At 41.9% G+C, this 26,275-nt stretch overlaps 1 protein-coding gene across 1 annotated transcript in view; it reads left to right on the forward strand.

The window, feature by feature from the left end:
- The window catches only part of GUCY2C (guanylate cyclase 2C), a 246,423-nt gene extending 229,331 nt beyond the window's left edge, over positions 1-17,092 (forward strand). The window contains exons 27-28 of the mRNA XM_030211775.1: positions 10,610-10,686; positions 16,918-17,092. Of these exons, the coding sequence (XP_030067635.1) occupies positions 10,610-10,686; positions 16,918-17,092 (252 nt within the window). The remainder of the gene's footprint in view (positions 1-10,609; positions 10,687-16,917) is intronic.
- The last annotated feature ends 9,183 nt before the right edge of the window (positions 17,093-26,275 follow it).

Genomic DNA, 26,275 nt, shown 5'->3' on the forward strand with positions numbered 1-26,275 from the left:
TCCTTACAAGTGACTTACCTCCCGGGCACCAGCAATGTGCAAGCAGATTCATTAAGCAGAAAACTGTGACTGCAAGAGTGGTCTGTCACATAAGACCTGTTTATGAGATGGTGTATGCCGGAAATAGACCTGTTTGCATCCCTACTGAACAACAAGTGTTAAATATTTTGTTCAAGTTGCCCCTTTGGAAGCACATAGCAGAAGATGTGTTCTCAATCCAATGGTCGTCATACCTGCTTTATGCATTTCCTTCAATTCTATTAATTCCAAGGATGTTGCAAAAAGTGATCCAGCACAAGGGTACTTTAATTCTTGTGGCTCCATATTGGCCCAGGCAGGCCTAGTTCCCAGTACTTCACAACCTGGCCGCTCTACCTCCACACTTTGTACCGCAGACTCCAGAATTGTTTACACAGGAACAGGGCACTCTGCTGCATCCAGACATTTCCAGACCCCATTTAGCAGCTTTGTTTCTCCAACTGTCAAGATGATTTCTTCTATCTTTTCCCAGTCAGTGTTGAAAGGTTTGCTTGCTTTTAGAAAGGTTTCTACAAGATGATCATATGCAGCTATATGGCACGGGTTTGTATGGTGTACACCTAAAAAGATAGATCCTATTTCATGCTCCATTTCACAGATACTGGATTACCTTCTCCATCTTTCCAACAGTGGGCTAGCGTGCTCTTCTATCAAGGTGTACTTAGCAGCTCTTTCCATTTTCCATGATCCTTTGGATGGTAATACAATCATTCGACATCCCATTGCTAAACGTTTTATGAAACAATTGTTACCTTTACGACCACCTATTCAAGTACCACCGGTGATATGAGATCTCAGTATGGTCCGTATTCAGTTTATAAGTCCACCTTTTGAACCAATGCAATCCACAGATTTCAAGTTTGTTGCTTGGAAAACCGCTTTTCTTCTCACCATTATGTCTGCCCGTTGTGTTGGGAAAATTCAAGCCCTGGTCTATTATCCTCCATATACACAGATTTTACACAACAAAGTGATTTTACATCCACATCCAAAGTTTTAATCAAAGGTGGTTTCCCCATTTCATATCAATCAATCAATCTATAATTCTACCAGCCTTTTTTCCTACACATCTTCTAACAAACAGACAAAAACAGCTAGACATATTGGATTGTGCCAGAACACTTAAAATTTATCTTTAACGTACTGTTTCTTCAGATAGACCTTCACAGTTGTTTTTGTCAATCAAGCTTTGGCGTTCTCGACTAGTTACTGAACATACCATATCACACTGGATTGAGAGTTGTATACATTAGCAATCCTAATCAAGATTCTAACAGTATTGCACATGTTACCGCTCACAAATTTTGCGTGATGGCTGCCTCTATGGCTCACCTAAATCAAGCCTTCTTGATAGACATTTGCAGAACAGCAACGTGGACATCAACACTACTGCCTGGATGCTGCTTCTTTTGCTGATTCCACTTTCGGGCAAGCAGTGCTGGCTTCTAATTTGTAAACGGACAACATACCTCCTCCTCCAGACACAGGTAACAGACATCTTTACTTACATTTCTAAATAATATATTTCATTGTCTATTATCTGTGTTCAAATTGGAAGTCTTCATCTGTGTGGCTACAAGATCTTCTAGTCCATGGAGAAATAAGAGTTGCTTACCTGTAACGGTAATTCTCCTTGGACAGAAGATCTTCTAGCCACACAGTTCCTTCCTCCCTCCCGAAGTTGTCATTTGTTATCCATAAAACTGAGGAGGGGGTGTGGTTATCTACTATTTCTAGTGAGCATACTAAGGTGGGAAGTTAGGAACATGCGCAGCAGGCTATTCTAGAACTTTTCAGAGCTTGCAGAAGGACCAGGTCGATCATATCACCATGACGTCACTTCATCTGTGTGGCTAGAAGATCTTCTGTCCACGGAGAACTATCGTTACAGGTAAGCAACTTTTATTTCTCTCTAAAGTTCCTGTGAAGAGCTCAGCTTCCCCCACAGTCCTTGTAGCTCATCCCCTTCTTCCTATGACTAGAGGCCTTCTCATTGGCTGGATCCTACCACAGCCTTTGCCCTGCAAGGGGAGCATTGAAGAGCTGTAGTAGACTAAACTTTGAAAAATATCCACACACTTAGATGGCTTTCAGACAGGTAGCTTGCAAATTTTTAGAATCCTGAAAAAAATCAGACAGTTGGCAATCCTAGTCTCCTGAACCCTGAGCACATTTGGCAGTGCTGCTCTAAACTTTTGGACCCTAGGCACATGCCCCTATTAGACCCCTTCTTGGACCCTTTTTCCTATTTGTCCTGCATACATAATTTTCCCTCATAGCTGTTTTTAGTTCTCACCACTGTGCCTCACCTAAACCAGCTCTGATCATTGTGTAGGGACTAAGCTACAAAGTCACCAAACCCAAAAGGGAATTGGTAAATGAGTGAGAGGAATAACTTATTATATAGAGAAAGGGAAACGGGACTTGATATACTGCCTTTCTGAGGTTTTTGCAACTACCTTCAAAGCGGTTTACATATATTCATGTACTTATTTTGTACCAGGGGCAATGGAGGGTTAAGTGACTTGACCAGAGTCACAAGGAGCTGCAGTGGGAATTGAACTCAGTTCCCCAGGATCAAAGTCCACTGCACTAACCACTAGGCTACTCCTCCACAGCACTCTGGAAATAGAAATAATCTCTCACTCTAGCAATCTGAATTTACAGTCCAAAAACATTATGCACCCTTATACTTAATACAGAGAGTAAGACACAAGGCTCAGATGTTACTATAAAAAAGTAAACTGTTTATTATGCCACAAGCAGCAAATAGTAAAAGATGTACTCAGAGACAATGAATCATGCTAACCCAAAATGATGACAAAAGGGTCTAGGTTTAGACAAGATAGCGCACACTCTCCTAATCCTAAAATAAGGATTCCTAAGAAGTCCCAGGCACTTATAGGCACTAAGGAGATAGCAATTCAGACCTGACAGATGGTATCACTCATGAACACTGGATCAGGAGACAGCACAGGCACTTAGTGATTGTAGATCAGGAGCAGGAACATCATGGATCAGGAAATCAGGAACAGGCAACAGGTGGACTCCCCAGCCGGGAAGTCTCAGGCAGTGATGCCACAGATTAATGAGCCTTCATTGGGTGGCAGGGCTCAGAGCCAGCTAAGGGCTGTTACAGAGGTTGAGGCGATAACAGCATGTGTGCCAGCAAAGCTGATACCTTCAAGGAAGGTACCTCTCTTAGTGCCAGTTGGTCAGGAACACGATGACCTGAAGCCCCTGTGGTGACATCCATGCTGATAACAATACAACAACAAAATGTTGTTATTGTCCAAGATGTTTTTCATTTTTCAGACTGGATGGCTCCTTATGCACCTTGAGGCCTTTGCACAGTACCAAGCCTTTGTATTAAGTCTGATAAAGGTCAGGTCTGTAAAAGTCAGGGTTCATATTGTTGGATTATTTGTAGTAAATAATTAGCAGATTTTAGTACACACAGCTTCAGCTTTAGAAATGTTAATTTCTTTCTTCATCTCTCTCTCATTCACCCCTGAATAATTCACTGCTGAGTCACTTTAAAGTTGAAGTAACAAAACATCTGTTTACTCACAGTTTGTAGTTAGATTATAATCAGACAGGCTTATATATACATATTACTATACATTTGTATTATCAGCTCCTTCCATGTGCTTAGATGGTAATGGATGCTCACACCACCATAGATCCTCTCAGGTTAGGAGAGATCATGAGCTCCATGTGCTCCATGTGCTGCATGTGCTGCATCTGCTGTGTCTAACCCCCACAGGAAGTTGCATAGCTGTGTGACCTCTCTAAGTAATTCACATCAGAGGTCACAGAGTAATCACAGAGAAATAATAGGTGACAGGCAATGCATGTAAAAATACAATACATTCCAACAAACCCCTTCTCATGCATAACTGTCATGCAATTATTTATTCATACAAAGTCCAAGCTTTATACGCAGATTCACAAAATGTTCTCTGGGTAACGGTTTGGTCATGATGTCAGCTGTCATCTCACTGGTGTGACAATAGTGTAGACTGATGACCCCTTCTTTTGCCAACTCTCGCACGTTGTGGTATTTCGTTGCGATGTGCTTGGTGCGTGACTGAACCTTGTCATTCTGTGACAGTCGGATGCAGCTCTGATTATCTTCCATTATCTGGATTGGTCTCTTTTCAGCTATTCCAAAATCCAGCAAAAGTTTTTCAATCCACATCAGTTCTCTGCACGCTTCCGATACGGCCACGTATTCAGCTTCTGTAGAAGACAAACTCACAATACTTTGTTTATGACTGGCCCATGAAATTTGTACATTTCCATACATAAACACATATCCACTTGTGGATTTATAATTAGAATGATCCCCTGCCCAATCTGAATCACAGTAACATATTAGTTTTGGATTACTATTGGCTGAAATCTTTAATTTACAATCAATGGTACCCTTTAAATACCTTACCATCCTTTTAACTGCAGTCCAATCTGATTTGGTAGGTGAGCTGACCCTTCTGCTCAAAATTCCTACTGCATTTGCTATATCAGCCCTGTATGTGGTAGCTAGATATAAAAGCTTACCTATGGCTGATCTATATTGGATGTTATCTGGTAAAGGTTCTCTTACTGTTTCATCCTTCAGAAAATCAGTGATCATGGGAGTGCTTACAACTTGGGCATCTTGCATACCTAAACTTTCAATAAGCTCATTTATTTTCTGCTTCTGGCTTAGAAGATAAGAACCATCATTTTGTTTCTCAATTTCTATACCAAGATAGTATGACACATTTCCAAGTTCTTTTATCTCAACATTCTGGTTTAAACACTTTACAATGTCCTTGTACTCTTGCTCACTTTTGCTTGCAATGAGCAGATCATCAACAAAAGCTAAAATGTATGCATATTGTCCATTTCTGCACCTAGTGTACAAACATTTATCTGCTTCACCTTGCTTAAATCCTAAATTTGTCAATATTTCATGCAATTTATCATTCCAACATTTTGCACTTTGCTTTAATCCATAAAGACCTTTGTTTAATTTACACACTAGCTGTCTTTGTTTTGTATTTATGAAACCTGTTGGTTGTTCCATGTACAAGTCTTCAGTTATTTCTCCATGAAGAAACGCTGTTTTCACATCAATGTGGTTGACTTGCATGCCTTTTGAGACTGCAATGCTCAGAAGTGTTCTGATTGTCGTGTGTTTCACTACAGGTGCAAACACTTCATCAAAATCTTCTCCATATTTTTGAAGATATCCCTTTGCGACTAATCTGGCTTTATACCTTTCCACTTTTCCTTGTGCATTCCTTTTTAACTTGAATACCCATTTGCATCCTATAGCTTTCTTGCCAGGAGGTAATTTTGTAAGAATCCAAGTATTATTTTTATCCAATGCATCAATTTCTTCTTGTGCAGCTTTACGCCATTCAGCAGCTTCTTCTGCTGGCATTTTCTCAATCTCATCCCATGTTAAGGGCTCTTGAGCTTCTGCTGACTTCGTTAGGTAAGACAGTCTTGGGGGTGGAACACCTTTGTTTTCCCTGGATGAGCGTCTGACAACAGGTTGGTCTGACCTTTCCGCATCCTCAAAATCTGAGAGTTCTTCTCCAATTGATTCCCCTTCTCCAACTGTACTGTCTTCTTCAATGATCCTTTCTGTGTCTGCTTCCTCTGCCTGTTCCTCGTTAGATACAGGTGAGTTGCTTTCAGACATCTGCCTTGGTATGGCATTTATATACACTGGCATGTCTATTATGGTTCTAGTTTCATATTCTGGATGATAAGGCTCATCTGGGATAATCCAGCCTTTATCAACCCTTTTGTTTTCATCAAAATATGTAACATGTCTTATGCCAACAATGCCAGTTTTCAGATTCAAAATTCTATATCCTTTGTGTCCTGGAGTATAGCCAACTAAAATGCCCCTTTCTGTTGTGGAATCCAGCTTATGCCTTCTTTGCTTTGGTATATGAGCATATGCTGTACTTCCAAATGTTCTTATGTGTGACAGGTTTGGCTTCCTACCATGCCATGTCTCATGTGGTGTGCGCTCAGCGCCTTTAGTTGGCATTCTGTTTTGTAGGTACACTGCTGTGAGAATGGCTTCCCCCCATAGTCTTTTAGGGAGATTGCTATCTGACAGCATACATCTGGTCATTTCCACAAGTGACCTAAATTTTCTCTCTGCAACAGAATTTTGCTCTGGTGTGTAAGCTACTGTTGTGATATGCTGAATGCCTTCTTGTTCTAGAAATGTGCGCATGCTTTGTGAAGTGAACTCACCACCATTGTCGGTCTGAAGAACCTTTGGTTTTCTTTCAAATTTGTTGCTCACCATGGCTACGTATTTCTTCAGCATGTCTGTGACTTGACTTTTCTCTTTCAGCAAATAGGCCACACAATATCTAGAGAAATCATCCAAGAATATTAGCACAAATCTGTTATTTCCCAATGATGGGATATTAAACGGTCCACATAAGTCACTGTGTATTAAGTCCAGCACTTTATTACTCCTATTTCCTGTGTATGCAGGAAATGAGGGTCTCACACCTTTTTGTGTAACACAGTCTATGCATTTCTCAATTTTACCAGCATCTGCACTTATCTGAATGCCGGTGGCCAGTTGCTTACTGTAAAGATCCTGGATCACCTTAAAATCACGATGTCCCAGGCGGCGGTGCCAGATTTCCAGACTACATTTACCATCATTCTTCCTTACTTGCGCCATATGTGAGGCTTCACCTGAAATGTTCAGCTTATAAACATCATTATGCATAAAAGCTTCAGCATACACTTCATCATTTTTAGAGATTGTGCACTTACTATTTTCAAAATGAATCACAAATCCCTTCTTATCTAATGTAGATACACTAAGCATATTGCAAACTGCTTGGGGAATATACAAGACATCACTTACAGGAATTTCTTTAACTTCATTAGACACTTTGCATTTTAAGAATCCAATACCTTTTGCTTGGATCTTAGCAGTCCCTGCGTTTGCAGTTTTAAGAATACCTTCCTCTGGACACATTTCCTGAAAGAAATCCTTACAATTGGTTAAATGGCATGTGCTCCCCGAATCCAAAATCCAAGTACTTTCATTTGAATTATTATTTACCATAGTCAAAGATTTTTCTGCCATTAGAAAGCCCTTGTGTTTATCTTTGTCCTTCATACATTTCCTGGTTTGAAAATTCTTTAGTTCCATTGGCTTAGGTGAGCTAGAGGGAGTGTTTTGTGTTTCCTTACACCATTTAGATACATGTCCCTCCTTTCCACATGAGTAGCAAATCAGCTTGCCTTTGGGTGGAGTTTTCCCATAGCTCCGCCTTCCTCTGTTCTTTGCCAAGAAATTTGTTTCATTTCTCTCTGACTTGCTTTGAGAACACATCTCCTCAGAATCATTTATTATGCATTCCTGCCTTAGTTTTGATGTTGCCTGTTCAAAAGATTGCCCTTCAATGGCCTCATTTACAGACCTAAAAACATCAAACTTTTTTGATAGTGAGGTAAAAAGAAATGCTCTTTTCAATGCATCACACATGGGAATTCCAGAAAGTTCTAGCTTTTGAAATGAAGACATAAGATGCATAATGTGATCATTACATTTACTTTTATCCCTTAATTTGGTTTCATTCAACTCTGCCAGCCAAATTGGTTGCTGCTTTGCATATGTAGTTGCATACATAGTTCTCAGTTTATATAAAATGTCCTTTGGTGTATCTTTTCCCTCCACTAATATGGCTTGTTTTTCAGAGAGAGCTTCCAAAAGCATGCACTTCACATAATAGTTTGCATTGTCCCATTCAGCCATATTTTCAGCTGTTCTGTCTTGGTCTAAGCATATATCTAATCTTTTTGCTCGAAGGAAACATATGAATCTTAATTCCCACTGCTGATAATTAAACTCAGTTAATCTAGGCACCTTGAGAGAATAGAACAATGGTGAATTTCTTCCCTCAGCCATTTTCTTAGCCTTCTGTCTGCTGTGTGGGGGGAGAGAGAGAGACAGACTGAATCTTTCCTTTAAAACTTAAGAGAAAAATGTGGCCTTTTTTTCTGCCTGGTAATATTTCTCTTCTTTTTCAATTCCTGGCCCTGGGCCCATAACCCTTTTGTTGGATTATTTGTAGTAAATAATTAGCAGATTTTAGTACACACAGCTTCAGCTTTAGAAATGTTAATTTCTTTCTTCATCTCTCTCTCATTCACCCCTGAATAATTCACTGCTGAGTCACTTTAAAGTTGAAGTAACAAAACATCTGTTTACTCACAGTTTGTAGTTAGATTATAATCAGACAGGCTTATATATACATATTACTATACATTTGTATTATCAGCTCCTTCCATGTGCTTAGATGGTAATGGATGCTCACACCACCATAGATCCTCTCAGGTTAGGAGAGATCATGAGCTCCATGTGCTCCATGTGCTGCATGTGCTGCATCTGCTGTGTCTAACCCCCACAGGAAGTTGCATAGCTGTGTGACCTCTCTAAGTAATTCACATCAGAGGTCACAGAGTAATCACAGAGAAATAATAGGTGACAGGCAATGCATGTAAAAATACAATACATTCCAACACATATTGCAGACTAGTGCTGAATTATAGTGCTTTATGCAGGGTTTTAGCCCTACAACTGCACTGTTCAAGAGATGGAGAGCAAGTACATCCTGTATCAGACAGGAAGTGCTTGCGCTCTGATTTGTACAGCTGCGTGGTACAATGACCAGAGCCGGTGTAGGTGATACTGCTGGTGGTGGCCTAAAAACATTAGCTGGTGCTGGCTGAATATTTACTCCTCTAATTTCTGTGTTTTGTCTAAAATGAGGCTGCATGGAAAAAGAAAGAAATAAAAGAACTTTAAGCAAATTGTAATGGACATGGATAACTTTAAATAAAGTTTCATCTTTTATATAGATCTTCTAACAGCAAGAAATATAAAATTATAACTCCCCCCCCCCCAAATGTGATTCTTTTCTCATTTTCTTTTTAGCATACCTTTTATTTGTGGGCTTGCTGTCCTTTCTCTGATGAAAGAATTCGCAGTCATCCAAAACTCTAATGTTACACCAATAAAGACTGTGCACTCAGTGAAATTTTAAGTATCTTTTAGAATGTTGTTGGACAATGCTAAATCTCTGGGGCAAGCCTTGGAAATATTCTACCTAACCTAGGATCGATATAAGGAAGAGCTGCATTGCACTTCATTCTGGTCTGGTAGTGCTAACATTCTCACCTGACACTGCGCTAAAAAAAACGAGTAAAGATAAACCTCTCTCATTCCATAACAAGTTGCTTAAATTTACGTACCAGAGAATTATTGCAAAGTCATGTTGTATCAACAAAATTACAACTACAGGGTCTCAGGCTCAACATGATCCAATAATGTGGCCTTGATTCAATCCCCAGGCCCAGGCTTCGAAGCAGCTGAGTCACCGCGTCAAAGAGGGTGCATGCCACAGACCAAGAATGTTGTCAGGGAATCACACTGGGCAGTCTGTCCACAAGAAATCCTGATTTTGTTGATGCAAGACCTTGGTAACAATTGAGGCTCAGTTCATGCTGTTTATGTATCTGATATTGTGGTTGTTACCTAGCTCTTATGTAGTTATATAGGCAGGGGTTCTGCCCCTACAGTTACACTAGCATTCTATAAGGACACTTGCACCTGCAAATGTCCTTGTAGAATAGGCTCACTATCCCTATTATTGGGTCACCATAAATGGAGGTGTGCTGTTATAGAAGCTGTCTTGGAGCTTTGTCTGCAGGGAATTCTGACTTGAAATATATGTGAAAAAAGAACCTCAGACTGGAAGGTGGCAGTGGAAAAGCTCTATGGCTGGTAGGATATATATATCGTTTGTCAGCACTCAAGTACAACAGAGTTCATCTGTTTGGGAAGAGATGGAGATTTAAAAAAATGGAGGACAGCAACTCTTTGATATGCAGCATTGGAAGGGTGGGGTGAAGGGGAAGAGTTTGTTGATTTTTTGTTGGGGGTTTGATGTGAAGGCGGTGGGGCATTTTCTGTAGTGCCTTCTGATGCAGGTGGGTACATTGAAGAAACCACGTGTACCTGCCAGATGTTGTGATTTCAGACTGGTGTTGGATTTGTTGTATTTGCAGTTTTTGCTTTGACTGTTTTATGAACATTTAATAAAAAAGAAAAAAAAAAAGAAATATGTGAGAAAAGGGGGCTGCTGAGACTAAAGATGCTAATTGTCCTGAATTTCACAGGCATGTCACAGCTATTGAATATAGCAGACACTTTCAGTTGCGAATTGACACGCTTTTTATTTGGGTGAAACAACATTATTGCATGTAATTTTTTTCCTTGATGAAACAATGAATGTTACAGCTTTGCCAATTCTGTGTAGCTGTGCAAACAACGAGCCCAATTCTCTTGCATAGACGTGTGGTATGATCTCTCTCTTCAGATTACTGTAAGACCCCTTAGAGGAGTTCTAATAAATTTTTCTAAACATCAGATACTGTGCACAGCATGGACCACAACATTATTCCCAAATGTAGCAGACAAAATGTTGACCGACTTTTCTCTCTTTCTGCCTTCCCTACTTGTTTTTAGGGCAAAGGAACAGAGCTCACCTATTGGCTGACAGGGGTGGAGGACCAGAACCATAATCTTCCGACACCTCCTTCTGTGTAAGAGGCTACCTCTGTGAAAGGGGATCACACTACATGCGTTTTAAGGACCATTTTCAAACTGTTTACTAGCTTCATACAGGCTGTACGCTGAAACTATATTTGCAAGAGAACACCTAGAATGGTCTATCTGATTAATAGGTTCAAGTTTCCCAGCAAACTTAAAATCCCAATTGTTGTGGAAAGGAATTACATTAGATCAATAATGGTTTTATTTAGCACTGGGAAATCTGTTCTAAGAGGAAGGGATTCATTATTCTAAGAGAAACTAGGGTATGAGATATGCACATCACAGAACATTTTTAGAAATTCATTCAACAGGGGTTTGGATAACTCAGTGCTTTGGCACAGGGACCTAGAGTACTACTACTACTATTTAGCATTTCTATAGCGCTACAAGGCATACGCAGCGCTGCACAAACATAGAAGAAAGACAGTCCCTGCTCAAAGAGCTTACAATCTAATAGTCAAAAAATAAATAAAGTAAGCAAATCAAATCAATTAATGTGAACGGGAAGGAAGAGAGGAGGGTAGGTGGAGGCGAGTGGTTACAAGTGGTTACGAATCAAAAGCAATGTTAAAGAGGTGGGCTTTCAGTCTAGATTTAAAGGTGGCCAAGGATGGGGCAAGACGTAGGGGCTCAGGAAGTTTATTCCAGGCATAGGGTGCAGCGAGACAGAAGGCGCGAAGTCTGGAGTTGGCAGTAGTGGAGAAGGGAACAGATAAGAAGGATTTATCCATGGAGCGGAGTGCACGGGAAGGGGTGTAGGGAAGGACGAGTGTGGAGAGATACTGGGGAGCAGCAGAGTGAATACATTTATAGGTTAGTAGAAGAAGTTTGAACAGGATGCGAAAACGGATAGGGAGCCAGTGAAGGGTCTTGAGGAGAGGGGTAGTATGAGTAAAGCGACCCTGGCGGAAGATGAGACGGGCAGCAGAGCCTAATAATGTCTACATCATCAATGAAAATCTGTCTCAAGACTAGTATATGTAGCCGCTAACATACTGAAACTGTTTTCTGCCCTATGTGAGATAACTTGGTGATCTCAAGTCACAACCTATTAGACAATTGTCCACATCTCCATGTAAACTTCAGAGGCCTAGGACTGACGGAGTAGGAGATCAAACAATTGTCTCACCCTTAGAGTTGCTCCCTGTAGAGTGGGCTTCAGGTACACTGGCATTACAGTGTGGCAAAAAAGTTGCACTGTTCTTGCCGCTGGAGTACCTGTTGGTCTTAGATTAGTCAGACAGGGGTAAAGAAATTTGATGAGGTTGTAGCTCAAGATAAGGGCCAGTTTTAATCTAGTTTCCTACAGAGAAACTGGTCTTAGAAGTTCTCGCGTGTGTATCTCTGTCCTTCCCCTTCTAAGCATGTCCCTTACTTGCCAAAATAACTTTTGAACCATTCATCTGATCTCATTCATATTTTTGCCGCATAATAGAGAACCTGTTGAAAAGATACCTATGAAGATATGTACCTTTAGCAGGTATTCTCTGAGGACAGCGGGCCTTATATTCTCACAATTGGGTAACACGATCCCGCGTTGCCCAGTCCGGAGCTTATGACAAGCTTCACAAGAGCTCTGTGGAACGCGAGACATGCTCCACCTTGCATTCGCAAGTGTCTTCCCACCCGCTGTGAGAGCGTGATTACCGCAGTTAACTACTACAGCATAAAAAGAAAAAATAGGAGACAACTCCAAAAGGAGGCGGGGTTTTTGAGAATATAAGGCTTGCTGTCCTCGGAGAATACCTGCTACAGGTACGTATCTTCGCTTTCTCTGAGGACAAGCGGGCCATAATTCTCACAAGTGGGGTATCCCTAGCATCCAGGCTCACCAAAAACAACAAACATTGGCCAAATGGGCCTTGCAATGGCGAAGACATAACTCAGATTAACCTAAAACTATATATAAACTGAGTGAGAGTGCAGTTTGGAAAAGAATAAAACGGGCCAAGTATCGGGATGTGTGTATATGCATCCTTCAAGTCCACAGAGCATAGCCAATTATTTTCGTGAATCATGGGGAGAAGGGTGCCCAGGGAAACCATTCTGAACTTTTCTTTGATGAGGGATTTGTTCAGGGCCCTTAGGTCTAGGATGGGACGCATCCCCCATATTTTCAAGTACCTGAAATAGAATCTCTTCCCTTTTTCCCCTGGTGGAAGGGACTCGACTGCATGGGCCTTCAGAAGGGCGAAGAGTTCCTCTGCAAGTACCTGCTCATGCTGAGAGCTGAAGCAAAGAGCTCTCAGTGGGCAACTTGGAGGTTTCTGACGCTAATTGAGGGCATACCTGAGACAGACTATTTGGAGAACCCACTGGTCGGAGGATACAAAGGGCCACCTTTCTTGAAAGAACAGCCTTACTCCAACCGGTAAATCGTCCAGCACAGACACTTTTACAGTGACTATGCTCTGCTGGAGCCAGTCAAAAGTTTATCCCCTGCTTTGACTGGGGAGCAGCAGCCACCTTAGGTGCACGCTGTTGATGAGAACAAGTGCGCTGGGGTTGAGCCTGAGCAGGCTGGCGAAAGGGGGTGGCATACATATGCCTCTGAGAGTAATAAGCACCCCTCCTTGACTTGCCAAAAAAACTCCTGGACGAGGAGGCAGTTGCAGGAGACACCCGGCGAGAGAGAGAAGAGATGGTATTGGCATGCTTCTTGATTTGGTCAGCAGCCTCGTCAATCTTCTCTTCAAAAAGATTATCCCCCCGGTAAGGGCATCCACCAATCTCTGCTGAACAGACTATTTTATGTCAGAAGTGTGCAACCATGAAAGTCTACGTGTTGCTACACTTTGGGCAGAGATCCTGGATGCCACATCAAAAGTGTTGTAGGTGCCCCTGGCCAAGAACTTACGATACACCTTCTGCTGTTTGACCAACTGGCAAACCGATTTGGCCTGCTTCAGTGGGAGAGAGTAAGCCACGTCTAGCAACTTGCACACTGAGTCCCGCAAGTACATGCTCGTGAAGAGCTGGTAAGACGGGACACAAGCATAGAGGCCTGAAACATCTTCTTCCCAAAAGAGTCCAAGGTCCTAGCTTCTCTGCCTGGGACACTGAAGCATAGTCTGTAGAATGCTTGGTCCTTTTGAGAGCAGATTGCATCACCATGGAATGATGAGGCAACTGAGGCTTATCAAACCCAGGTGTGCTGTGGATCCGGTACATGGTATCGATCTTCTTGGGCAATACCGGGACAGACAGAGTTACCAGTTCTGTACGAGAAAGTCCTTCAGGATCTCGTGCAGAGGGACAGTAACACAGTAACAGCATCCCTAGGAGGAGACTTATAGTCCAGGACCTCAAGCATCTTGGCCCTGGGCTCAGGATCCTCCTCTGATTCCCATGAGTACTCCTCATCAGTGTCAGTCAAGAACTCCTCATGGGACAGCTGAGGCTGGGCCTGCCTCGACAGAGGAGACGTTCTTGAGAAGAGCATCAAGAAGATGGTTTCTGCCTCAACTCTGGCGAAGCTTCCTCCACCAACATCAAGGATGTACTAACTTAAGGTGGCAGTCAACACCAGTGCCATACGTGACGCTGATGTCGGAGGCCATGCCACAGGCTGAAAGCCAAGCAGGGCCACATGGGAGGCAAGGTAGGCACAAGCACCCCTGATGCAGATGCACACCGTTGCAAGAGGTCATTCAGCTCTCGGGGAGCAAGGCTTGGATGCACTCATCGAGGGCCGACATCAGAAAAGCCTGTGGCATTGGTACAGAGACAGGCTGCAGAGCTGCTGGGGTTGATATGGGAGCCTGGTCCTAACTGCTAGGAGACCGACGCATCGGTACCTCCTGAATGGAGGGGGATCAATCCTCCCGGCGCCGATGCTTCTCATGTTCCAAATCTCTCGACGCCCCAGAATTCCCAGCACCATGTGTCGAGAACGATTGATGCTGATGCTTCTTGGCCTTCGCCCGAAGCTCAGCGTCAAAGCTTTTCAGTGCCAGTGAGGACGACGTTGAATCCTCATGTCACCTTGGGGTCGGGTCCGATGCAGGGCGGTCCCGGGGGTCCTTAACAGCAATTGGCATCGAGGCAGGTGGAAACCCAGTTGATACACCACTGCTCCCCAGTGTCTACAGGTCTAGCAGCAGCCATATGTACCAAGGCTCCCACTGCTAGTGCAGTACTCGACGTCAATACCGATGACCTTGCTGCTGATGCCGACATCGAGGAATCGTACCTGGCTTCAAAAATTCTCGTGTTAAGCCTCTCTGGTAAACTGGGTCTCCTTCTTCATACAAAGGCAGAGGACACAGTTAGCAGGGCTATGGTCAGGCCCTAAGCACTGCAGACATCAAGAATGGGTGTCCTTGTCAGAGACAGTCCAATTACACTGGATACTGCACTTGAAGCCACTGGTAACTTGAGTGGACATGGATGGAAAAACCTCTGCAGCCAAATCAAATGAAGCAGTGGTGCCAGAAAAAGGGGCAAGACACCAGAAAAAAAGAAATGGAAAAACCAGCCAAAGTCAAGGCCTAAATGTGGCCTAATGATGCTGAAAACAAAAGAAAACTTAAAATTTTGGAAAAAGAAGCTAAAAACCTGTACAGGGAGAAAAAAAAAGGGGGGGGGGGGACCCAAACACAGGCACACCGAAAACAGAGCGGAAAACACGGACACACCAAAAACAGAATGGAAAACATGCCAAAAGACTGAAAAGCTCTTTCCAGACCGGACTGTGAAGAGCCACTACCAAATGCAGACACTCCTCACCGCAGTAGTAAAACAACTGCGGTAACTGCGCTCTTGCGGCAGGCAGGAAGGCTCTCGCGCTCCACAAAGCTCTTGTGAAACTTGTTATAAGGTCTGAACCAGGCAACGTGGGATTGCATTACCAAATTGTGAGAATTATGGCCTGCTTGTCCTCAGGTGCGTTAGAGTTTTTAGCGCGCCTACACTTAGTGCACGCGCTAACCATGTAGGTGCCTATAAGGATATTATAGGTACATACATAGTTAATACACGTTAAAAATGTTAATGTGCCTATAACACTGCTTAGTAAACAGGGCCCTTAATATGCTAGATTAAATAAGGCTACAGTCTAAAACAAATACCACCAATGTTCACAACATGGAAATATTCTGATACACTAATGTTGAATGTTTGTATGTTCTTCTATTCATCTTAAGTACATTCTTTTTTATATGAAATTAATAGTTATGGAACAGTCTGAACAATATTCATTGATTATATATGTGGTACACATTGATTTTTTCACCAGTATGGCTTTCCACTGATAGACACATCCACCAATATGGTTTGAAAACATGAGCGAATCCAAAATCAACTTATAATTATAATGGAGGAAAAGACCTCAGCAGTCATAGATTTTGGATTCCCTAATGTTTTTTCAACACCATATTGGTGGATGTGTATGAATGTGTTAACGCGATAACCTGCGACAGGAGACCAATGAATGCAGCCTTCTTCTGCTTGCTCGGCTGCCTGCACCAGCGCCACCGACAGGAAGCCTTGCTGATGCAGAAGCAGCACCAGGCCCCCCTTGGAGGCCAGGGCCCAGGGAATCCTGCCTCCCCTTGCCCCCCCCCCCCTATCGGCGGCCTTGCTTATTATTCCTGCAGGTCCCTGATCTTAAGAGTTTGAAATTTATCATACTGCCACAGTCACTTCTGTATAAAGTGGTAGAAATCTCAGGAATGTCTCCATAGGAACCAATTTTTCAAAATGATTAGGGGTGCTAATCCTAGCAGAAATGACCCCTCCTTGTAAACAGTCAAGGAGTTTACTCAATATTGGAGGTACTCAATTACCCATAGCGCTGGTTCCTATGGATATTGCAGTACTTTGTGGTGCTACCAAGTATTTTGATTGCTGTCCTGAATATTAAGTTTTTGAAAGCTACCCAGACATTCACTAGTTGTCCTAATCATATGCAAAGTCTAGACTAAAGAAGGAAAGTAGGTATCATGAAAAGTTCAGGTTTCTTTGTTTCGGTTAACTCTGTTTCAAAGGCAACATGAAAATAGTAGTTTCCTATTATTATTGCTATCATTATAAAGAAAAACAGCAAATCCAGAAAGGATTTGGTCCGTTAAAAATAATAATAAAAAAAAAGAAAACAGAAGAACCGACTTTTAAAAAAAAAATTCAGCTGGGTCTACGTTGTCATCCCAGAGAAATTTGTGATGTAAGCAGGCAGATAATCCTTCCACATCAGCTAAGAACGGTTTCTCATCTCATTTCAGGGAAAATCAGCAGCGCCTCCAAGATGACTTTGCTGAAATGATAACACAATCTCTGGAAAAGAGAGAAGCTGAGGGCTACAACAAGCACAAACTGAATCGTGTGGCCAGTTACCGCGGGGGCACCCTGGAGTACCTACAGCTGAGCACAACACCAAACACTACTACATACCTGTAGCCAAAAAAAGACCAAGGACTTCAAGCCCATATGTGATGGGGTGAGGTCAACAGCGGGGTGGTGGGGTGAAGAAAACAGAGGATTGCCTTGTGTTGCTTCAACTCTGTGGAATTCACTGCCATGGAAAACTGATCTGGAGAAGGATTATTTTACTTTGAGTATGTCAAGAAAAATGTGGCTTTTCAGTTAAGCCTTTGCCCACTGGCCCTGGCTTTATTGGTTTGAGGCTTGATTTATCATGATTGGTTCGTATATTTTATTGCTTGTAGAGCCTCATAACTGCTGTGGTTTATTCAGATTAAATGATTTTTGGCTTTATTGCTAATCAGTAGAGTTATATTTTGTAAGAAGTTTTAATAGTTGCTTTAAATATTTGTTTACTCTATGGTTCAATTAATTGTTTTGATTATGTTGTACTGTGCTTTGATCAAATATTTTGGAAAGGTGGTTTATAAGGATTGGAAAATGTGGACAGGTTACAAAAAGTGACCCTAAGGGATCCTTTTACTAAGCTGTGGTAAAAAGTGGCCTGTGGTAGTGTAGGTGCATGTATTGGGCGCGCACCGGGGCAGTTTATAGTGCATCTACGAAAAATGTGGGGATTTTTTATTGGGACGGGAAAAGGGCCCGCAGTAAAAATGAAACCAGTGTGCGCCCAAAACTGGCCTGAGCCCTTAATGCCACCCATTGATCTAGTGGTAAAGGCTCACGTGCGACACATGCGGTGACCAGTTGGTGCGAACCAAGTGCTGATTACTGCCGGAACGGACACGTGTAGGAGAAAATAAATAATTCATCCAGGCGTTATGGGCACATGCCAAATCTGAGATTGCCGCCAGGAGAGTGCGCTGTCCTGGTGGTGGTCTCATTTTGATGTGCGCTGCATGCACGTAGAGCCTACAGCGGTTTAGTAAAAGGGCCCCTAAGGGAGTAGTGCCCTTTGTATATTTAAGGTTCTGATGAGGTCATTCTTAAGACTTGTGGAGAGTAATTTTGTAAACCATTTTTGCATGTAAAATGCTGATTTATGCATGTACATAGGCTCATATAATTAAGTCATGCCTACAAGTATGTGTGCTGCAGGCTGGCTTGGACTTGTACAGTGGCTGTCCTCAGGGGTGGCATTGGGGTGGATTGTGGGTAGAATTGCAATTTATATTCATATTTTATAAAATATGCATGGTTTTGCATATTGTACAGTATATGCAGGTGTAATGTCCATGTCTTCAATCTAAGTGCAATTTCTGCAGGCTTTGCACTAATATTTTATAAAGATATATAAGTGTTTCTGTGCTTTTAAAAATAAACTAAAACTAGGTGCTTTCCTGCCCTATTAATCTAGGTGCCCTGTTATAAATTTACCCCCTATATGTATATATGGTAAAAGACACCTAGGCCCTTGTTTTAGAAGTATCCCCTTAGGTAAATAGCAGGGTTTAAACCTCTGGAGAGACCCAGATATTGAAATGCTATTTCAAAACAGGGGCCATTCACATGTGGGGAAGCTCATTATGTTTATATTTAAGGGGACATTGGTAGGGTGAATCCTTGTCTGTATTGAGAAATATAGACATCAGTATTTACAGCTGACTCAAGGCACATCTAAGTGTCTACTGTAGGGGCAGCTGTAAACATTGACATCTGGGACTACCTCAGTGACTCCTCTCCCCTGCCCATGGCAACACTGCTGTGACCATGGCACCCCCACCCCTGAGGCAACCATCCACCCCCCATTAGAAGGCTCGATGACCATTTTGGATGGTCTGAGACATAAGGCAGGAGCGAGGGGACATCACTTTTGTCCCACTAAATACCAGAGGCCTCCGGTAAGCCAGGAAACGGTAGGGGAACGGGGAGGCTGCTGAGGGGGTGGCTGTTTCTGGAGGTCATGACTCAGTGAGTGGGGGTTTGAACCTGGGAGGAGGTTCCATGTGTTGGGCTGTTGCCCAAACATGGAGGCCTTAGCCATGGTAGGAGGACTGAAATAGGGAGAGGCTTTTATGCCATGGGAGTGGCTGAAACATTAGGGGTGAGTGTGTGCTATGGAGGTGTATTGATCTGGGGGGGGGGCAGTTGGAGTGCCACAGAGGGACTGAAATGAGGAGATGCTACAGAGAGGCTCTAAAGGAGAGGGAGAGCTTGCATTGGGATGAGGACTTGTTGGGGGGGTGGGGGCTGCTGAATATGGGATCAGGGCTCTTTCAGGAGGAAACAGCAATTTTAGAAAGCTGATATCACATTGATGTGGGGGTGGGGGGAAGGTTTGTGCATTGGTTTTCACCACAAAAACAGTTTTCTAAAATCGCTGCTGGGGTGGAAATCTACAGGAGGGGGAAAGGAGCAGTCCTACACTACTACCACCACCACCACAGTGGCCGAAGGGAGAAAAGATAACCATCAGGAAATAGGGAAGGAACTAAAGCGGAGTTCTCAGAGAAAAGCCAAGCCTCAGTCAAGACGACAAATCGAAGCGTTTGAAAGATATTGAGGTAATGATTCTAGGCAAGATGGTCAGGGATACAACAGTATTCCACAGTGAGCATGAGAAAGGGAGAAAACAAGAAGAAAAGAGGTGATGGGAGTAAGATTGGAAGGGTAACAGTTTGATGTGCACTGATTGGGTGAGAGTTTAGTTTGCTCGATATAGTTTGCAACTTAAATCTCAACTTTCTAGTCTACCAGAGGATAACTCAAGGTGGCTTAGAGCAAGTCAAACATATAATAAAGTATATCAATACAAATATTAAATTACATAATATAAAAATCATGTAATACCAATAAAACTGATACAGGGTTGCCTTGGTAGGCCAGGATTAGGTAGAGTGGATCAAATTGGATGGGGTGGGAATGCGCTATATTTTAAAGAGGGAATTGAGACAAACAAAATAAACATTCTATATGAAACAGCAGCATAGAATCCTTATGGATAGAAATTCCATAGGTGAAGGGAAGGCGTATACTGGTAGGACTGTACTACTGTCCGCCAGAACAGATGGATGAAGAAATGTTTACAGAAATTAGGAAAGCTGGCAAATTGGGCAACAATATAATAACGGGTGATTTCAATTACCACACTAGTAAGGAATCTCTAGAATACCAATCACACAATTCAATAGGAAAAATTCTACATCTGCGATCTGTATCAGGAGAATTGCACAAAAAGTGGAGAAAAAAGACCTCAATAGAAAAGGAGACACATCTATCTGTAAGGCAAGCCTTCAGTATATATAGGTGACTCACAATAATCTTCAGACATAAAAAAAAATTCCACTTTGAATACTTAAATCAGAGAATTTCTTTAAATAGTAAATGTTCTCACTAATACAGCATCCATTATAAGAATTCATGTGTTGCAAATATGTAGATCTTTTACAGTACTTACCTTGGTATACATCTCTCTTTCAAAATTGTCTTCTTCAGTCCCAACAGGGGGTCCCTGTTTCGCAATCAAAGCTGCCTTAGGGGAAAGCAAGATTTTAAACAAATCCAAGACCAAAAAACTCAAAATAAATTGCAACCCAAAAACATATAGCACCGGCACTCACAAAATGGCGGTGAACAAATGAAAAGACACCCCAAATTAAAAACCGGCGTCCCTAAATCACATGCTCAATGTGTTGACATCACCACTTCAGAAGATCACAAAAACGCTTTCCATTCTAATGCAGCATTTAGCCCTCTAGGGACCATGGATTGCAACATAAATATCCACCGTTGTTCATGTTGCCTCAATAAGCGTCTGATGTCACCTCTATGTTCAGTTACACGCAATTGTTCTAGCACCACACATTTAATGTCAGTGAATACATGTTGTTTATAAAAAAAAAATGCATCACCAAAGGTTCTGCCAACTTTCTTGACTGAATACAATGTCTGTGTTCTATTAAATGTGTTTTTAACTGTCTTGAAGTTTGACCCACATAATATTTATTTAATACATTTATACCCCACATTTTCTCACTAGTTGCAGGCTCAATGTGGCCTACACAAACTGTAGGGTAGGCTACAGTACAGAGAAAGTACAATTAAACTATGTAAAAGTAAGATAATAGGCAAATAGGTATCTTATGAACAACAAAGATAGCAAAAGATAATACAAGGTAATAGAGTCCATGAATCTTATATAATATATTATATAATATAAACTGCATGGGCATTTCAGTAAATAAATGACATTACAGGAGGAGCAGGAAATTTCTACATGTAAAGGATATGATTTACCAGTATGAATGTCCCAAAAAACAGTAATATTCCACATTACCATACATACAGAGCAAACACCACAAGCTTTATGAACACCCTCCTCCTCCCTCCCACTTCCCTCACGATTCCAAACTTCAGATGTACATAAAATGTTGGGATTGAAGAAGACAATTTTGAAAGAGAGATGTATACCAAGATAAATACTGTAAAAGATCTACATATTTGCAACACATGAATTCTTATAATGGATGCTGTATTAGTGAGAACATTTACTATTTAAAGAAATTCTCTGATTTAAGTATTCAAAGTGGAGTTTTTTTTTATGACTGAAGATTATTGTGAGTCACCTATATATACTGAAGGCTTGCCTTACAGATAGATGTGTCTCCTTTTCTATTGAGGTCTTTTTCTCCACTTTTTGTGCAATTCTCCTGATACAGATCACAGATGTAGAATTTTTCCTATTGAATTGTGTGATTTCAATTACCCCAATATTGACTGGATAAATGCTACATCAGGGAACGCTAGGGAGATAATATTCCTAGACGTAATAAATGACTGCTTCTTGGAGCAACTGGTTCAACAAGAGGGGGAGCTATTTTTGATCTAGTCCTTAGTGGAATGCAGGGCATAATACAAGAGATAATGGTGTTGGGTCTGCTGGGAAACAGTGATCATAACATGATCATATTTGAGCTGATATCTAGAGTGAAGTCACCAAGGAAATCTATTGTAGCAGCATTTAAATTCCAAAAGGGTGACTATAATAAAAATGAGGAAAATGGTTAAAAAGAAGCTAAAAGGATTGGCTGCAAAGGTTAGGACTTTAAATCAGTTATGGACATTGTCTAAAAATACCATTGTGGAAGCCCAGACCAGATGTATTCCACATATTAACAAAGAAAGAAAGAAAGAAGAGCAAATGACAGCCAGCATGGTTAAAAGGTGAACTGAAACAGGCTATTAGAGCCAAAAGAACATCCTTCAAAGAATGGAAAAAGGATTCAAATGAAGAAAATAAGAAGCAACATAAGCAGTGTCAAGCTAGATGCAAAGCACTGAAAAAAGGAGGCTAAAAGAGAAAATCTATAAAAACTTGCCACAGAGGCAAAAAACTTACGGTAACAACTTTTTCAGGTACATCAGAAGTAGAAAGTAAAGAATGACACGGGGATGGGGACCCACAGTAACCACAGGGATGGGGATGGGGACAGAGCTTGTGGGGATGGGACGGGGAGAGATCCCAAGGGGACGGGGCAGGGATGGGGATAAACTTTGTCCCCGTGTCATTTTCTACTTTGAAGCCTGTTAATGAACTGGACTGTTAGTATTTTGATTTTTTTTAATAAACAAGCAAACATGCTGGCCACAACTAGCAAAATCTGCATGGGGGATCCTGTACATCCTGCTACTAGCACATCTTTTAAGAAGAAACCTTCTATGCAGGAAGGACTGTGGAAGACAGGAGAGCTAGACTGAATCCTGAGATTGTTGATGACTTCTTATTCATCCTCAGATTAAAAAATTATAACAGTGCTTCATAGAGCATATTTCTCCCCTCTAGGGCATATAGAACGGGTTGTATTTTGTACCCCTGGACATTTTAACAGAGTAGATTAGGAGGATTCCTTGGGGTAGTAGAAATCAGCTTTTGTTGGGGTTGGAAGGGTAGAGGGTGGTAGTGAGGAAGGTTATTATAGCTGCTCGCTGTTATTATTGTTTTCTATTTGTAATTTATACACAGTAGTTATACAGCATATTGTTCTTTTTTATACTTTAATAAAAAGATTTAAATATAAAATCATAATTGTTCGAGGCTTCTGCAGATAAGGATAGAGCCCATAGGGACGGGGCAGGGATGGGAACAGAGACAGGACCTGTGGGGACAGGGCGGGGACAAAGACAGAACCTTCGGGGATAGGGTGGGGATGGAGACAGAACCCATGGGGATGGGGACAAACTTTATCCCCCTGTTATTCTCTAGTAGAAAGCCTTTGAGGGAATCCATGGGACTGTTAGACCATGAAGGAGCAAAAGGGGCACTCAGGGAGGACAAGGCCATAGTGAAGAGATTGAAAGAATTCTTTACTTCAGTCTTCATGGAAGAAGATGTAAGAGATCTACCTCTACCAAAAATAGTTTTCAAGGATGACAATACAGAGGAACTGAAAGAACTCTCAGTGAATGTGGAAGACATACTGAGCCAAATCGATGTTAAAGAGTGATAAATCACCTGGATTAGATGGTACACACCCCAAGGTACTGAAAGAACTCAATCATAAAATTGCTATCTGCTGCTAGTGATCTGTAACCTGCCGTTAAAATCATCCATGGTACCTGAAGATTGGAGAGTGGCCAGTGTAATGCCAATTTTTAAAAAGGGTTCCAGGGGTAATATGGAGAATTACAGATTGGTAAGCCTGATTTCAGTGCTGGGCAAAATAGTGAAAACTATTATACAGAATAAAATTATGGAACACATAGACAAACATGGTTTAATGAAACAGAGTCAGCATGGGTTCAGCCAAAGGAAATCTTGCTTCAGCAATTTGCTTCATTTCTTTGAAGGTGAGAATAAATATGTGAATACAGGTGAGCTATTTGATGTAGTGTATCTAGATTTTCAGAAAGCTTTTGACAAAGTTCCTCATGAGAGACCCCTAAAAAAAATTAAAAAGTCATGGGATAGGAGGCAATGTCCTTTTGTGGAGTAGGAATTGGTTATTGGACAGAAAACAGAGGGTGAGGTTAAATGGCCATTTTTCTCAGTGGATGAGTGTGAATAGTAGAGTGCCACAGGGATGTGTACTGGGACCCGTACTATTTAAAATATTGATAAATGATCTGGAAATTGGATCAAAAAGTGGGGTGATTAAATTTGCAGATGACACAAAACTAGCTGCCATATGGTGATTGGCATTATATCTACTAAAATAAATAAATAAAGGTGTCAAAACACATGCGGACTGTGAAAAATTGCAGAAAGATGTTAGGAAATTGGAAGACTGGGCATCCAAATGGCAGGTGAAATTCAATGTCGACAAATACAAAGTGATGCACATTGGAAAGAATAATCCAAATCATAGTTACCAGATGCTAGCGTCCATCTTAGGAGTCAGCACCCAAGAAAAAGATCTCTGTGTCATTGTAGACAATAATCTGAAAACTTCTGCCCAGTGGCAGAAGACAAAAAAAAGCAAACGGGATGCTAGGAATTATTAGGAAAGGGAAGCTAAATAAGACCAAGAATCTTATAATGCCTCTGTATCGCTCCATGGTGCGACCTCACCTTGTGTATTGCATTCAATTCTGGTTGCCATATTTCAAAAAAGATATAGCAGAATTAGAAAATGTTCAAAGAAGAGTGACAAAAATGATAAAGGGGATGGAACTCCTCTCATATGAGGAAAGGCTAAAGAGGTTAGGGCTCTTCAGCTTAGAAAAGAGACAGCTGAGAGGAGACATGATTGAGGTCAACAAAATCCTGAGTGGTGTAGAACGGGTAAAGTGAATAGTTTTTCCACTCTTTCAAAAAGTACAAAGACCAGGGAACACTCAATGAAATTACATGGGAATACTTTAAAAACAAATAGGAGGACATTTTTTTTTCACTCAAAGGTTAAGCTCTAGAACTTGTTGTCGGAGGATGTGGTAACAGTGGTTAGCGTATCTGGGTTTAAAAAAGGTTTGGACAACTTCCTAGAAGAAAAGTCTATAGTCTGTTATTGAAGTAGACACGAGGGAAACCGCTGCTTGCCCTGGGATTGGTTCCATGGAATGCTGCTACTATTTGGGTTTCTGCCAGGTACTTGTGACCTGGATTGGCCACTGTTGGAAACAGGATACTGGGCTAGGTGGACTATTGGTCTGACCCAGTATGGTTATTCTTATGTTCTTATGTCATGTTCCCATCTGAGAAGAAGAGCAGCAAGAGAATATCAGTAGAAAAGAAGCAGAGAGGAGGGACATACTGGACATGGAGGGGAGGGCAGGGAAGAGAGAATTGCTGGACATGGATGGGAGGAGAGGGCAGGGGAGAGAGGAGAATTGTTGGACATGGATGGGAGGGAAGGGCAGGGGAGAGAGGAGAATCGCTGGACATGGATGAGAGGGGAGGGCAGGGGAGAGAGGAGACATACTGGACATTGAAGGGAGGGGAGGTCAGCGAAGAGAGATTCGCTGGACATGGATGGAGGGGAGGGCAGGGGAGAGAGGAGAATCATTGGACATGGATGAGAGGAGAGGGAAGGGGAGAGAGGAGAATCGCTGGACATGGACGGCAGGGGAGGACAGGGGATAGAGGAGAATCACTGGATATGGGAGGGGAGGGCAGGGGAGAGAGGAGAAATGCTGGAAATGGATGGAGAGGAGAGCAGGAGATAGAGGAGAATTGCTGGACATAGATGGATGGAGGGGTTGGCGGGGAGAGAGGAGAAATGCTGGACTTGGATGGAGGAGGGGAGAGAGAATTATTGCTTCATATGGATACAGGGGAGGGAAGAGAGAGGAGAAATGCTGGACATGGATGGAGGGGAGGAAAGAAAAAAGAAGAAGATGCATATGGATGGAAATGAGGGAAAGGGAAGAGCGGAAAAAACTGTACGTGGATGGAGAAAATAGGCAAAAGCTGCATCCACGTTATACCTCCTCTAGTCAATTCCATGGAGGAGGACCCAGCTTTTACTTATGGATGTAGGGCAAGAAATGAAGAAGAAAGGAGGAAAGTAAAGAAATAAATGGAAAGGAAGCCCTGGAAACGGAGTTAAGAGAACAGATAGAGAGCAACAGAATCTGAGACTGGGACCAATATGGATAGAAAAACAAAGTCACCAGACAACAAAGGTAGAAAAAAATCATTTTATTTTCATTTTAATGTTTGGAATATGTCCAGTTTGAGAATTTACATCTGCTATCTTATTTTGCACTGGGTATACTAGAGCTATAACAGCTTACAGAAATTATTTGTAATGAAAATAAATC

Source organism: Microcaecilia unicolor, chromosome 1 (assembly GCF_901765095.1).
Source record: "Microcaecilia unicolor chromosome 1, aMicUni1.1, whole genome shotgun sequence".
Lineage (NCBI taxonomy): Eukaryota > Metazoa > Chordata > Amphibia > Gymnophiona > Siphonopidae > Microcaecilia > Microcaecilia unicolor.